The 11,560-nt window shown below is 42.0% G+C and overlaps 1 protein-coding gene across 2 annotated transcripts; it reads right to left on the bottom strand.

The window, feature by feature from the left end:
• Nucleotides 1–141: 141 nt before the first annotated feature.
• Nucleotides 142–11,443, bottom strand: med4 (mediator complex subunit 4). 2 transcript variants are annotated; one of them, XM_056289767.1, is made up of 8 exons: nucleotides 11,354–11,443; nucleotides 11,006–11,072; nucleotides 9,271–9,441; nucleotides 5,777–5,834; nucleotides 3,836–3,922; nucleotides 2,647–2,778; nucleotides 1,835–2,056; nucleotides 142–1,794 (listed from the first exon to the last, which is right to left on the bottom strand). In XM_056289767.1, the coding sequence occupies exons 1-7, from the start codon at nucleotides 11,422–11,424 to the stop codon at nucleotides 1,884–1,886; spliced, it is 759 nt and encodes a 252-aa protein (XP_056145742.1). In that variant the 5' UTR covers nucleotides 11,425–11,443; the 3' UTR covers nucleotides 142–1,794; nucleotides 1,835–1,883. The 2 variants fall into 2 exon arrangements, with proteins under 2 accessions (XP_056145742.1, XP_056145741.1); XM_056289766.1 differs by having other exon boundaries at nucleotides 142–2,056.
• Nucleotides 11,444–11,560: the final 117 nt, after the last annotated feature.

Below are 11,560 nucleotides of genomic sequence, written 5' to 3'. Positions count from 1 at the left end.
CCGCCTTGCCGAGCATTCCCCTGAAGGATCCTTATAATAAACAGCTGTATAACTAAAGACCCGTATTCTGTACAATATACAATTTACTTTGTCAAAAGCAGGCCCATACATAACCCATGGGAGAAAAAAGCAACCTGCAAACAAAAAAATTTATTCAAAATTTATTTACAAGGCTATGTACAGAGCTTTTTACATTGAGGAGTAAACAAACTATTTGTCAAACGGTCAAAAAACTTCATAAAAAGGGACATACAGCTGACAAAACTAAAGTATTTTCCAAGTTGAAAAAAAATTGCCACTGAATTAATAGTCTATAAATAGCACTTAGGTTTATACCAGAACCAAAAACATTAACTGAGACAAATTCGGGGACATTTCTCAAAACATTTAGATATACTTTTTGTTGGCCTTTAGCTTACTCTCCTATCCAGAACAATACATCGGAGGAATGAAGAGGGTTTCCTTTGACCCTGAATTGGATTAAACATTGGATTAAATTGGTAAGGACAATGGATGGACTGATGGTGATAAAGTATATTTCACTAAAGGACACCACAGATTGTGATCAGGCACACTGGCTATGACCAGGTATCCAACCATCAACCTTCCAGTTAAAGGGCCATCTTGCATTCAACTCAATTTTTTTTTCTGATCTTAACAATTACAAAAAATACATATCTTCAAATAGAATAAACATTTGAAGACACCCCAACAGACACTGTACTATGATTCCAAACTGGGCTTTTTAAGTGATTTTTCCAGTTTTGAACAACATTTACATTTTTGTAACCAAGATATTTGCCAGTTGTTCGTTGTATTGAGGGGGAAGCTTCCCATCGAAATCCTTTGTGAATTCTGGGACTGAAATGGGTCCTTGTTTATTGTAGATTAGATACCTCACAGAGAGCATGACTTGAGACTTTTCCAAAGTAAAGGCTCAACGGTAAATTCAACAAATATTATCCACAAATCAAATCTTATTTTACTAAATTTTTAAAACTGTTTTTTTTGGGGGGGGGGGGCAAAATCCAGGCAGTGCAAATTAGTCCTTTGTAGTATTTATGTGTTGGATTTACCAAGGGACTCTTAAGAATCTGACAGGGTCATGGTTGATATGAACTATGCAGGCAAGGCAACTTTTCCCCATACAAAGAGAGACAGAGACCAGGGATGCTATGAATTGGGACTACAAATCAGCAGTTCATGTACTGTCATGTGGGCATACCTTTTCATTAAGTAACTGCCTGCTTGCAGTTTTTGATATTGAGCGATTGTGTATATATATGAATGCATGTGTGCTAGGGTTTCTTTTCAGTCAAACATTCTTAACTTGAGCTTCCACTGCAAAACTCGATTTATGGGGGTGGTGGTAGCTGAGTAGTTGGTGTGGTGAGCTACTGAAACACATTTTCTCCAGTTTCAATCCCAGTGGTGAAAAATCTGGAGGTGGGGGAAGAAAACTGGAAGCACTATTCTGTTCCTTCAGAATTGACTTGGTTCTTTTGAGCAAGGCTACATTTCTAAATGTAGGAGAAGACTGCAATTTTGTGGGCCAGCCACAGTAAGTCTACATTCTGGGTAGAATATTTTCAAACTTGGAATCAAAGTAAGGTGTTGTTGAAAAGAAAGCATACACACTCAGTCCATCTTCCATTGGTACATAAAGTTTAAAATGCATTGCATCACCAATGGGTTTGATACAGGTAACATGATGTGGATAGCTTTTTAGGGTTTTAATAGGAGGGAGGGTGTACTTGGAGGTATCCCAGGAAAAATCCCGACAAATTTAGCCAACTACACACACACACACACACACACACACACACACACACACACACACACACACACACACACACACACACACACACACACACACACACAGTTTAGTCGGAGTCACTGCTGCTGCTGGAAGAGTCAGTGGACATGGCCTCCACATCATCCTCGTTCTCTTTGTTGTGACCTGGGGGCTCCAAGCCGAAGTCATTGCCATGGTGAGGTGGGAGCATGCCCACTGAGGCGTCAGAGGATTGCCATGGGTACTGCGGCGTCAGGACATCTGAAGACAAGTCAGAAGGAAAGGAGAGTGAGGAGGTTGTTTATTCTACAATGCTATGTAGTAGGTAAGGAATGACCTAACGTGATCTCCCATCCCTGGGAATCCATATTAATAATTACTATTATCGTTGGTGTATTATCATGATAATCATACTGATTACAGATTTCAAAATTCAATCTGAATTAAAAATTACTTCTTTTTTTATTGTCATCGGTTCTTCAATGGATTTTTTTTACTAATTATCAAATTTTCCCCTCAATGGAAAAAAAGGTGTTGTCCAGTTGTTTCTACCAGTCCACTCCCAGTCTAAATTATGTTCCTGTATGCAACAGGTGAATCAAGTATTGCTTAATGTAAAGGTTTTTCCTGAAGCAAGCATATAATTCTATCCCAACTTTGCCTTGTAAGCCAATGATTTACATGCAAGACCTGATGAAAGTATTCAAACTGTTTGGGAGATCATTGGATAGGGTTATATCAGAGGAAAAGTAGAAGAATGGACTGCCCTACTGCAAAAAAAGGAGGAGAGTTTAGTTCATAAATAAACAGTCATTTGCCTACTCTCATCTCAAAACCGGTTGTGTATTTACCTGGTAATCTCCCGGCAGCCAGTGCATCTCCAGGAAGATGTCCATTAACACCATTGGTTGGCAGGTTGGCCATGTGACCCAACATTCCGCTGCGCATTTCCAAGTCAGTGGGGTAGGGTCTTCGTGGATCACCTGATAGAAACACGTCTGCATGTTAGATTCCACTGCACAGCGTGAATGTTTCTGCAACATAAACTGACATCACAGAAAGTGATGTCAGTTTATGTTGTTTATGTCACTAAACATCACTTTCAGTGATAAAGAGTGAAAAAGGAGTTCTCTGTTTAGTGTTCTTGTGTCCCTGCATAACATTTCTAACGTGATACCTGAAGATTAAACAAGGACACACTGTCACTGATGCAAAACACCACTCTTACATAGCAACCCTGGTGCTGTCCATGTGGTCAGCTTCCCCTTGTGGAAAATCCCCAGCCTGCTAAATGCGACTGAGTGAGCGAGTGAGTTATAAGCCAGCTCAATAAGATGCCTCACATCTAAAAACAACAGGATTCCAAGTAGGAAGAAACTTCTTGAAATTTAACTTTCCAAAAAGAAAATAGAAGACGCATCAAATAATGACTTGGCCGATGAGAATGAATACGATGCTCAAGACTCACTGGGAGAACAAACTCACACAAATAATCAGCCCTATGATCTGTATTATATGACTATTAGCAGCTGAAACATAAAAGTATTCTACAAAAAGTTGAGCATCAGTTAAGGATTTGTGATGTTCATAATCAGCCAGGGACCCATGTATAACCACTGAAATTACAATTTTTCATTTGCACTTGTAATCATGTAGGCTTTAACACCAGTATTTATAAATGTGATATGTACTGTTAAAACGAACACTTAATGATGATAGTGGGGACTAAAAATAATAAAAAAAAGGCCTAATTTTTCAACACAGACTTCCCTTTGGTTCTTAAAATAATGACAGAAATTTTCCGAAGTGTCTAAGGCTCTAGATTTGGTCAATTTCAAGATACTGAATGACTGTCTCTGACATAGAACCTAATTTATGGACCAGGGATTCACTGCAATCCCAGAATCCCTTGTTTTGGTAGCTGCCTGAAACACAATTCCTTCCAAGACAAAACCTTAGCCTTTTGCAGTTGTGAAGCATTAAAGTGCAGTGGCCAATGTTGCAATTGCAATATGTTTTCGATAATCTGCGTGACCATACCTGGCACCCAGTTGAGAGGGGCACACACAGCATTACTGGCACTAATCCTGTGAGCATACTTGATGATTTCCTCTGAGGAAATGCTACCTGTGAAGACAAACAAATGCTGACCACTTGATAGAGGCAGAACTAAACAGAAGACATCATTCTCAGCAGTTGAATCATTTATAATAATAATAATAAACTTTATTTGTATAGCACCTTTCATACATAAAATGCTGCACAAAGTGCTTTACATTAAAAACAAGGGAAACAATAAAACTCAACAACAATACAGATAAAATAAGTTAAAAGTAAGAAAACACACACCTAGGCAAAAAACATAAAACAAGGCAAGAAATAAAACTACAGTACACAATAAAAAATAAGAGTAAAAGAAATAAAATGGAATTAATTAAAAGCAAGAGCATAGAAATGGGTCTTGAGCTGATTCTTAAAACTATCTATGGACGTTGCTTCTCTTATTTGTTGGGGGAGTCTATTCCAAGCCATTGGTGCATAAAAACAAAATGCTGCTTCGCCATACTTTTTGTTGTTCATTCTAGGAACATTGAGCAGGTCAGCACCAGAGGATCTAAGAGAGCAGCTCGGAACATAATCAGATAAGCAGTCAGATAGGTATGAGGGTGCTAAACCGTGTAGATCTTTAAACACAAGTAAAATAATTTTAAAATCAATCCTCAATGCTACAGGAAGCCATTGTAAAGATGCTAAAACTGGGGTAATGTGATCTCTCATCCTGGTTTTTGTTACGACCGTTGCTGCCGTGTTCTGTACTAGTTGCAGCCTATCGATACTTTTTTTGGGTAAACCAGTAAGAAGTGCATTGCAATAGTCTAGACGCGAAGAGGTAAAAGCATGCGTCACCTTTTTGGTGTCTTCCAAGGAGAGGTAGGGTCTAATTCTAGCAATATTTTTAGGTGAAAAAAGGCACCCTTTGTAACATTGTTGATATGTGATTTAAAATCCAACTCAGAGTCAGTGATGACACCCAGGTTTTTTACTACAGTCTTATTCTGTACAGCCAGACTTCCCATTCTACTTGATATCATTTCTCTCTGTGCATTAGTGCCTATAATGAGAATTTCTGTCTTGTCTTTGTTCAATTTGAGAAAATTTTCACTCATCCATTGTTTAATACTAGACAGACAATTCATCAAGGGATTGAGAGCATTGGGGTCATCTGGCGCTACAGATAAATATAACCGAGTATCATCAACATAAAAATGGAAATTCACTCCATGATCACAGATAATTTTCCGAAGCGGCAGCATGTACAGGCAGAACAATAAAGGACAAAGAATGGAACACTGCTGAATATCTGAGAAAATTACATGTTTGTCTGAGACATGGTCAGAAAGACTAAGAAAATAGCTTCTGCCAGCGACATATGTGTAGAACCATGATAGGGCAGTGCCTGAAAGGCCAATCCAATTCTCAAGGCGGTCTAAAAGTATATCATGATCGACTGTATCGAAGGCAGCCGTCAGATCAAGGAGTAAAAGAACGGAAACACTTTTATCATCAGCGCTCACTCTGAGATCGTTGATTACTTTTACAAGCACTGTTTCAACACTGTGTCCTTTTCTAAAACCGGACTGAAATTTATCATGAATCTTGTTTTCATGCAAAAACCCATCCAGTTGTTTATACACTGCCTTTTCCAAAATCTTGCCCCGAAAAGGCAGATTAGAAATAGGCCTATAATTGCTCAGCACCGACAGATCAAGATTATTCTTCTTGAGTAAGGGCTTTACTATATAGCGGTTTTCAGTGAATCAGGAAAGATACCCGATTCTAAAGAACAGTTTACAATATCCAAAACATCCCCAATCAAACTATCTAAGACCTCTTTAAAAAAGGCAGTGAGAATTGCATCCAGAGAGCAGGTGAATGACTTCATCTGCAAGATGAGGTGTTGCGCTTGTAAACTACGCTTACCTTTCCTGGCTTTGTCAATGGATTTGAGTTTCTCCTTTGCCTGGTATACAGCAGTGGCCTGAGACAGAGAGCAATAAAGAGAGGTTGATCACAATAAGATCCACTACAGCACAAAGTACAGGAATGCACTCAGTAGAGTGCGGCTCTCTGCCAGGCATATGCATCTCCCCTTATCTGGTTTGAAAATGAAACCAAATCAGCATTTCCCTGGCATTTATCCATCTATCTAACTAAAAGGGAAACAAATCTGTCCGTCTGTCCTTCGATGTTCTTGACAACCATTCCTCCAATCGACTTCACACTTGGCAGGTGAGTTGCTCAGGACCCAAGGAAGCGCAGTGTCTAGTGTCGATTTGTTTGGATGAGTGGTTCTCGAGAAAGCTGCAAGAAGCTATACCGAAGGCCAAGCAGACGGCCCATTCCAAACAGGCATGTTTTGAATGGGCACTGCACTAAGTTACAGTAAATGTCCAAATTTTCAAAAAGGAACAGACTTTAAAACATATTGGACCTTTGCAAATGTGGATGTTGGGCCAAGTGACAATGACTCCATGACACAAACCGACTGTCATTATCACAATATTTTATTTTATATAGTCAAGACTCAAGATTCTTTATTTATTACATCTCATTATAAAAGTATAAGCAAGGCTCAGCGTTTTCGGTTTTTTATTTTTCAAAGCCATCCAGCATGCCAAATTTCACCACAAGAGGCCACTGTTACATAACCTCACATGAAAACGAGCAACTTTTTGATCCGTGGAAACATAAAATCCAGGTGAAAATCTGGGTATTTTTTGGTGAAAATCAGTAAAAACCGAAAATGCTGAGCCTCGAGTATAAGAGAGTAAAATTTTTGAGTTTCGGCTCCTCAACACTGCAGCAACAATAGTAACTGAGCAACAACAAAACAGAACAAAAAAACAGCAACAATAAAAAAAATTCACTGTAAAGATAAGGTTCATTGTGTCAAATCTGTTTTTTAACAGATCTGACACAATGACCCCTCCCCGTCCCCCCCTGGTCTCATCTGTTGCCTGCCCTCACCAACCGTCAACTTCACTGCCATTCCCTCCCACTCCTCCTCCTTACATCCTCCAGCGGCCCCCCCCCGGGTTCCTGGACTAATGGCCCTCTCCATCCTGATGACCCCCCCCCCTACCTGTAACACCTACAGTGTGCTTCACGGTTGACCATGTCAGAAGACAATTGTTGAGACTTCACGCAAGCAAGGCAGCAGGCCCGGATGGTGTTAGCCCCAGGGTGCTCAAAGCCTGTGCCCCTCAGTTATATGGAGTTCTTCACCATGTCTTCAACATCAGCCTTAGACTTCAAAGGGTCCCCGTGTTGTGGAAAACATCATGCCTCGTTCCTGTGCCTAAAATGTTGCATCCCAGGGACTCCAAGGACTACAGACCGGTAGTATTGACTTCACACATCATGAAGACTCTGGAAAGACTCATCATGGAGCAGCTTCGGCCCACGGTCAAGCCACACTTAGACCCCCTCCAGTTCGCCTACCAACCCCGACTGGGAGTTGAGGATGCCATCATTTCCCTGCTTAACTGTGCCTATGTCCACCTGGATAAGCCAGCAAGCTCTGTGACAGTCATGTTCTTTGACTTTTCCAATGCGTTCAACACCATCCGGCCAGCTCTACTGGGTGAGAAGCTGATAGCAATGCAGGTACATGCCCCGTTGTGTCCTGGATTGTTGACTACCTTACTGGTAGGCCACAGTATGTGCACTTGCAACACTGTGTGTCAGACAGAGTGGTCAGCAACACTGGGGCTCCGCAGGGGACAGTCCTGTCTCCCTTCCTTTTCACCCTCTACACCACGGATTTCAACTACCACACAGAGTCCTGCCATCTTCAGAAGTTCACCGATGACTCTGCTATAGTCGGATGCATCAGTAATGGCGAGGCGGCTGAGGACAGGGCTGTAGTAGGAAACTTTGTCACGTGGTGTGAGCAGAACAATCTACAGCTCAAAGTGACTAAGACAAAGGAGCTGGTTGTTGACCTGAGGAGGGTCATGACACCAGTGACCCCTGTCTCCAGCAAGGGGGTCAGTGTGGACACTGTGGAATATTATAAGTACCTGGGGGTGTATATAAACAATAAACTGGACTGGGCTAAGAACACTGATGCCCTCTACAAGAAGGGACAGAGCCGTCTCTACTTTTTGAAGAGGTTGAGGTCCTTCAACATCTGCCAGACAATGCTCAGGATGTGGTATGAGTCTGTGGTGGCCAGTGCTCTCCTGTTTGCTGTTGTGTTGGGGCAGCAGGTTGAGGGTAGCGGGTGCAAACAGGCTCAATAAACTGATCCACAAGGCCAGTGACGTTGTGGGGGTGGAACTGGATTATCTGGCGGCGGTTTCTGAGAGGAGGACGCTGTTGAAATTACGTGCCATCATGGACAATGTCTCCCACCCACTCCATGACATGCTGGTTGGGCACAGGAGTACTTTTAGTAATAGACTCATTCTGCCGAAAAGCACCACAGAGCGCCACAGGAGGTCATTCCTGCCTGTGGCCATCAAACTTTACAACTCCTCCCTCAGACTCAGACCATCAGACACTCTGAGTTAATGGTCATTGGATTGGCCCTGTCGAGTTTTGTTTGTGCTGCCTGGTGTGTGCTGTGGTAGTGCAGTATAGATAGGGTGTTATGTGCACCATGCTTGTCGAAATATTTTGTTCTTATTTCTATTTCTTATTTATCTTTTATTTTTGTTTGTTTCTCTTTCTATTTTCTATCTTGTTAGTTTTTAGTTATTAGAGCGCGAGTGTCTGTAATAGAACTCAATTTCCCCTCGGGGATAAATAAAGTACTCTGATTCTGAAAACAATCTCCACACAGCAGTTGACTATTTACTATGGTAGCTGGTACGGTAAAGAAACTTACAGTTAAAATTGCCTCAGATGTGATGAGCAGTTAATTTCCAACATTGCCTGAAATCATTTCCACACTTGCCTTGACCAGGGGAAAAAAAAAAAAAAAAAAAAATCACAAAATTTCCATCTGTCCACCAGCCTTTTTAAGATGGACCAATCTTGCGAGTAGATTTGAACTTTTGGGAAATTTGGTCTGGCCTCCCTCTGACAGCAGTTTCAAATAGGGCACCTATCCAAAAAGTGGGCACAGCAATCACAGCTTTGAAGGCTGATCCATGATCCAAGCAGGCTAAGTTGTCAAGACTGGATGCAACAGAGCATCATAAACATATGTATAAATCTTACAACCCCTATTGATTTTCATGACAATAATCAGCAGACCTGTCCATCATGTGTTGTGCCTGTGTTATGTGATTTGTTGTTCTATGATAAGGCTCTTCACAGCTCGTGCCATAGTTATTTATACTTCTGCTGCTTCACAAGATCAATGGGATCTACATGCAAGAATGGTGTGGCTTGTAAGGCCAGCCACTTGGCACAGATTCTTTTCCCTTTCAGAGAACATAAATGAAAGTAACCCCCATTGTACTGACCAGGATGTGTTCAGCCTCCTTAAGCTGCTTCTGCAGCTGCTGGATGTCACTGTCCCTCTTCTCCACCTCCTTCTCCAGCAACTGCATCTCCTGATGCACCTTGCCCTGCTCCTGGGCAACTTCCATAAGCTCCTGGAACTCCTTATCTCTCTGAACTAGGAGCTCCAAGATCTGAAATGCAAACACATATCACATAAGATTAGCTACCCTGGTCTTATATATGAGGAAAAACTACATGGCAAACTTTGGAACCTTGATATTGCCATTTTTTGATTAATACAAGAATTTCAGCTCATGAAACTTGTTCTTCAATTATTTTTTTTAATTCATTTACGTTTTCTCTCTTTTACAGAAAATGACTACATATTCTGTATATTAAACTGTGAATTAAACTTTTTCCGCTTCCGGTGTGGAAAGATGGTGGCGCGAATTCAGGTTTGCAGCGGCCTCAACCAGCACCGGTGTGGGAAGATGCTGTCAGTGCGGTGTCTTTGGCCATGTCTGCGTCTAGGTTTGTTTTGTTTTCATTTGATGGCTGGGAGGGCTGGCACTGGGTCAGCTGGGAGAGCTTGGTCTGCTGTGTCCTGTGGGCTCAGGGACCGCGGCCCTGACCAGAGCTGCACCCAAGGAGGTAACATTAGGGGCGGTTTGACGGGACATGGAAGCAGGGCAGGATAAGCTAACTGCTAGCCCATGCAGACTGGCAGTTCCAATAACACCGAGGGCAGTCTGGCAGCGGCCTCGCCTAGCGTTGACTGTGTTTTGGTGTCGTTGTGTGGAGTGTGGGGAGGTGTATCAAAGGTGTCTGGCTGGGAGATCTGGCATTGGATCAGCTGGGAGAGCCTGGTCTGCTGCTTCCAGTGGGTCCAGGGACAACGGCCCTGCTGGAGCTGCGCCCGAAGAGGAAACACTGAGGGCGGTCTGACAGGACGCAGAAGCGGGACAGGCTAAGCCTACTGCTAACCCATGCAGATCAGCAGTTCCAGTTCCAACAGTCATCCTGGCTAGCATTCGTTCTCTGTACAGTGGAATTTTTGGACTGTGTTGCATTGACTGTGTTGTTAACTGTTTGTGTTTTTTTGTTGTTGTTTTTTTTTTGGCTTTGTTCTCTCTGTTTTTGTATGTTTTTGGTGGTGTCGTTTTTGGGAATTCTGGATGTGTGTTTTTGTCTTTTGTGTCACACTGCTGTGGGCTGGGGGAAATGGAATTTTGGTTTTTTTGGGTATGCAAGTACATGAAAGAAATGACAATAAGTTGTTCCTGATTCCTGAATTCTGCAGGTTAAACACTGCATTGTTCATCAGCAATGACACATACCTGATAGAAGTTTTAGTTAAGGACTCTTCAAACTGGAATGCACCAAGCAATGGCTATTTCTACAAAATTTAACACTTACTTCTGCTGTTCACACAACCGTTCCCCAGTGTAGTATGGTGGAAGCAAACCTGTTATAAAAGTTACAGTAGACCTATATTGGATAAGCGGAACACTTCACAACATACTGTACGATCAGAGACAGAAAACAGCATGTGTATGGACAATTCCATTAGCAAAACTTATTTAGTTGTACAGTGTTTAAGATTTGACTTCGGCTACTGATTATAGCTGAAGATGTTGGAACCACACCGGCGCCATTAAAACAACCAGCCCAGGTTGTATGACACATTGAACACTAGCTGGGAGAATTGAGTAAATGGGAGTATGGTTGGTAGATAAAGAACTCGGAACTTCTCACCTGTGTGTCCTCGCCAGGTTGTGGAAGCTTTTGGCCTCTGGACAATGCTAGCATCTCTATCAACTCCCTATAATCAATGAGCACAAGTTTCTCATAATGCATAGGGGCATGGAAACGTATGCACTGTTCCCAGCTCTGCGTGCAAAATAACACTTTATAACTTCCAAAACGCAGGCGCTCTCTGTGCAGTTCATTGCTCTTGACTGATTCACTGGAGACAGTCATTTGTTGCCTCGATCACTATTGTGCCCGGAAAGACTTAACACGATATAAAAACTTACAATCAGAAGAAGAAAAACATTCCATATGTAGATGCTGAAATCAAGGGTAAAACCAAATCATCTTTACCTGGATAAAACCTCTAGATCATCCAAAACGGATATCAGCCGCTCTTTCGTTGCCTTCTCAGACATCGCCATGGTTGTACCTCATTTCCGGGCAAGCCAGGAAATGATGTTTAGAAGCGAGAAAGCGCGAGAGAGCGCGAGAGAGAGAGAGACGCATGTCATGCCAATAAAGTACATTGAATTGAATTGAATTGAATTGAGAGAGAAA

The sequence above is a fragment of the Lampris incognitus genome, chromosome 11 (assembly GCF_029633865.1).
Source record: "Lampris incognitus isolate fLamInc1 chromosome 11, fLamInc1.hap2, whole genome shotgun sequence".
Lineage (NCBI taxonomy): Eukaryota > Metazoa > Chordata > Actinopteri > Lampriformes > Lampridae > Lampris > Lampris incognitus.
This window is presented reverse-complemented; position numbering and strand designations above follow the sequence as displayed.